Here is a 4626-nt window from a genome sequence, read left to right as displayed (position 1 = left end):
ACTACATAGTAGCATCCTTGCACGAGGAGTTTCTGGTGCCAGCCGTAGTAGATAGATTCTCTACGGGCTGGATGATGGATTGCATGCGTGCATACATGTCACACCTAAAAACATGTCACATATTGCAAAAATTTTCAACAACATTGTATACATCTGATACACTACTACCATCTTTTTACATTAATTTAATGCAGATGCGGTGTTCGTAGTTGTTGTCTTTGGAGGCTGTGTCCTTGCAGTCTAGCCAGGAGATGTTGGTACAAGGAAGTTCTTGTACGAGAGGAAGGTGGAGTTTTAGACAAAATTTGATAGGTTTACTTAGTGAATCTCAACTATGACTGTTTAAAATTTTCCTGTAGGGATTATTATTACTTAGAGGAGATAAGATCTTGTTATAAATTAGGAGTTTTCGGGGGAATTTTAGACTTGAAAAGGTGTGGAAAAGTTGATAGGATATCTTCGTATTAATTTAAGGGATGGGGGATTTCACCAGTTATGCTACCTCCTACCTCCCAAGGATTAAATTACTTATGAAGAACACACAGCATCATGATTGTGATTATTGTCTATCTATTGAGACTAAAAAAAATCAATTTAGCAAGAAGGTTGCTGGAACTCGACACTGTTTGGGCTTGGATCCACAATGGTTTTCAACATATGCAATAGGACTGGGAACAATGGAGTTCAATATCACAATCAGAGTATTTGTTGGCTTTGACACTCTACTGTCCAGCATAACACTAACTCCATCAGATATTATTGCTACAACTGAAGACAGAACAGTAATTGCGAGGCTACATGGAGATCTTGTGTTTTATACACAATTTACAATTTTTCCAATTGTGTACCTGTCAAAACCAGCTAATTACATGAGACGACTCTTGAATGGATCAGAATGGCTTTTGATTGATAAGCTAAAATATTCCTTCAATGGGCGATTGTGTGATCACATTGGAACATTATACTATGCATTTTGTGATCAATTAAATCGATGTACACAAGCCTTCAACAACTGTTTAAGATTTCAAATTCCAGACTATATAGAGGAGGATTATGAAAGAGTATTAAAGGGACTAAAACCTCGTTATGCAGTGACACAATATGGTGTAGAGTTTGGTTTCAAGGATGAAGGTGCTTTTATACGCTTACTTCTACCTTTGAAAGATGTCACAAAATCTGTTATCACATTGGAACTCAATGCAGATGATGTCAAATCTATTATAAATATGAGTCCAGGGAAAATCATATTAGTGGTCTCGTCAAAATTTGAAGCACTCTCACGAGATGGAATTGCAAAGGTGGTGGTGTCTAACGTTGGGGAGCTTGTAGCTGCTTTTTATCTAGGTATGAATTGTTCAATTGGAATAAGGGCTTCCCCAAAGTTGATACTTAGCTTACAACCTAACAAACCACAAACTTATGAGTTTGCTTTAACCACCACAAGTGATAAAGCTAGTTCAATAGAATGTGTAGCTAGGCTAAAAGACTCAGGGGGTGAAGTTTTGGACAAGGTATCAACAATGGTCATGGTTACAGCAACAACATACATCAATGAATCAAAGTTTGCAAATAAGGACATAGATCCAACAGAGAGTACAAGCTTTATATCAAGTATATTGTCATCAATAACAAGCTTTCTTACAAGTGCTTTCAATGGTATTGCAAGCTTGGGGGAGAGTCATTATTTCTTTGAAAATGTCGTGAGAGGGAGAAAAAAAAGGATATTAAGTGTGCGAGAGAAATTGTAAAAAAAACCATCGTGAGAAACGGAGTGCGCTTGTCTGTGAGGGAGAGAGAGATGTCTCAAATCAGGTGGTGGTAGAGATATTCCAGACCTCAATGTCATGGGCTTTGTCGTTGAAGATCATCGCCATGTCCTTCTCTTGATGCTAAACTGGAGCTTCAATATACCTATCTAATTTGAAGTGATAAGATCTCTCAGGAGACGAGAAGTGATGAGCTTGCGGTGCACAATGACTGGATAGTGGTCAGAGGGAAAGAGGACACGGCTTCCAAAGACAACACGACAACCCGCAGATTTTACAAGTATGCGCCTAAACTGTTTAACAAAAATAGAGGTTATAACATGAGTAAATCTTCAGCTTATTATTTTTAGAAAATGTTTTGAAACCTGTTTTCCGATGCTGAATGGTTATTTATATTTATGTGGACCTGTTTTTATTTTCTAAAAATAGAAAATAGTCAAAAATGCTTGAAAAATGCTTAAATGTTACAAATAATTTTTTATAAAATTGGTGATTGAAAAATTATAAGTTATGATATTTTTTCCATAAAGACAATAATTTTGGAAATTTATTGAATTTTATTCATAATGTTTAAAGACTATTCAGTATATTAAAAATTCAAAAATAGGTATATTTAAAAGAAACGTAACAGTTTCCATATTAAAAATGGACTTTCTATCAATAAAAAATTTATGCTATTCATGGAGAACTGAAAAGATAAATTCTGATGTGTCAATGGAGTTTTTACAAATTTAAGAAAAAGGGAAACAATTTAATTATATTGTCGTTAAAAGATGTTTACATTGAAAAACATGATGTTTTTATTTTGAGAAAATTAAAAGATATGTGGTGAGCTATTCAATAACATGGGTGGAGGGGGGGGGGGGGGGTAAGAATAGGAAATGTAATAGTCTTTTATAATAATCGCTTATGTCAAGGAAAAACTATAGTCCTAAATTAACAAAACAATTACCTAATGGCAGAAGGGGGAAGCCTCAGTATCTAAGTTGAAATTCTATATTTTATTTTTCTATAAATATTATTTGAGCGATCAAAAGAGTTAAGAGTGGAGGGCCATTAAGATAATTGATAACTGAGGGGATACATTGGGGTTTTAAAATGAGCTGTGTATGTGGAAGTATAAAAGTGTAGAAAGAACTTGTTTTTGTCATGATTGATGTTTAGTTAGAGAAGAAGAAAGAAAAGATGTTACTATTGGAAAATAAAAACCAATTAATTGTCTAAACATTAATAGCAAAGGACGAATTGTGCAAAACAAAGAAGCGAAACGTTTTAAAAGGGGAATTAAAGTTTATGAGTTTATCGCATGTTAGTTGATTTGTTTTGAAGGTTTGCTGATTAAAACAATATAAGGAAACATTTAAGAAGGAACTGAAACGGAGATATACTTATAGACTCTATTGAATTTATGTTGCGAAACAATATTTCTAAAGTCAAATATAAAATTTCTTGGAAAATAGAATAATTAAGTAACTTGTTTAATTTGTAAACATTGAGAGAGTACTAATTGGACTACCTATAGTGAAGGGTTATCATAAATATTTGGAAGGTTAGGCAAAGTTATTGCAGTTAGTAGTAAAAAATCACCTATCTAGTGCAACAACTCTTAGGAGTTGGCTTGACAACTCGGTTAAAAGTGGCTTGGTCATTGGCGGTCATTGGCTGGTCATTTTTTGGTGCGTCTGCCAGGAGCCAAGTGCACTTGAATGGGTGATGAATCTCCCTAGTATACTCGAATCTTAAGCACAAGACACAGAATTAGTAGAGAGTGGCAAATATTTTGGTCGGCAATTAACAATAGATATTGAACAGTTATCTTCTTGGAGTTGGGGTATAATGAATGTGCACAAACCATTGTTCTCTTAGCGGCACATTTTGGGCTGATAGATGAAATTGAAATAAATACGATTACTGTGTCATACCACTATGATTGGTATTATTGCACAGCTTACCGAACGTTTAGAAGGACTGAGTGGAGTGATGTATTGCCTTGGATACGTATATCTAGAGGTATAAAATTTTCACTTGACAAAAAAGACGCAAGAGAGGTAGCTGAAATTTTAGGTTAATTCCTGAGCAAAAGGAGAAACTACCGTATGGAGAAGAAGATCCAGAATTTTCAACTATTCTCAAATTCTTGAGCACATACGCAACCACAAAAAACCCTAACTTTGTAGCTTTAGGGGAAAACGTATGACTCACAAGAAATTTGAGGAGAATGACATTAGTGGGTAATAAATTAGTGGTGGATGAGTTCTGAAGAGAGGCGAAGGCAACAAGCAGAAGCTCGAGACCAACGTGCGAGGGAACGAGCCGCTCGACAAGAGGCTTGGCTACTAGAGAGGTTAGAAAATGTGAATGCTTTGCTGAATTTGGAAATAGACATTGTGTCAAGCCCAAACGTGGAGCTGGTAGGTCCTAACATACCATTTGATAGAACCCCATCACAAGCAAGTGAAGAAGATTCCTATCAATGGGACCGGGTAGTTTTGGGTACTAGTAGTCCCACTAGAGAGAGAAGTAGACAAAGTAGCAAAAGTATAAAAAGTGAAGCTAATGCCACAGTAGGAAGTAACAAACCATCCATTGATTGGGACTTAGAGTCAGATTTTGGATTTCGCCAATTATTTAGAGAGCCAGTGGAGGTTTCGTGGCTAGAGCAAGTAGTAGATTTTGGATTACGGTTCTTATTTAGGATTCCTCGCCAAGGAGATTCATTTCAAGACATACGTGATCTAGGGTTGAGATCCCTATTCAAGGAGTTTAAGGAAATTGGGTGGGTTGACTCTATTCAAGATTTCGGGCTAGGGTTGTTATTTAAAGAGACAATGGCTCGTAGTCCCGTAAGGTTAGCTGATTT

General features: G+C 35.9%; 1 protein-coding gene across 1 annotated transcript; it reads left to right on the top strand.

Moving 5' to 3' along the window:
• Positions 1-476: 476 nt before the first annotated feature.
• LOC148020220 (protein HAPLESS 2-like) lies at positions 477-1748 on the top strand. The gene has a single exon (XM_087699661.1). It carries the CDS (start codon positions 477-479, stop codon positions 1746-1748), a length of 1272 nt encoding a protein of 423 aa, XP_087555787.1.
• The last annotated feature ends 2878 nt before the right edge of the window (positions 1749-4626 follow it).

The sequence above is a fragment of the Lygodium microphyllum genome, chromosome 19, assembly GCF_053477565.2.
Source record: "Lygodium microphyllum isolate KBCC chromosome 19, Lygodium_microphyllum_v1.1.10, whole genome shotgun sequence".
Classification (NCBI taxonomy): domain Eukaryota; kingdom Viridiplantae; phylum Streptophyta; class Polypodiopsida; order Schizaeales; family Lygodiaceae; genus Lygodium; species Lygodium microphyllum.
The sequence above is the reverse complement of the archived record's forward strand: the minus strand, read 5'-3'. Positions and strand labels throughout refer to the sequence as shown.

Excerpts from the sequence above, each read along its gene's own strand:
- LOC148020220 (XM_087699661.1), top strand. The coding sequence starts at position 477 with ATGGGGGATTTCACCAGTTATGCTACCTCCTACCTCCCAAGGATTAAA.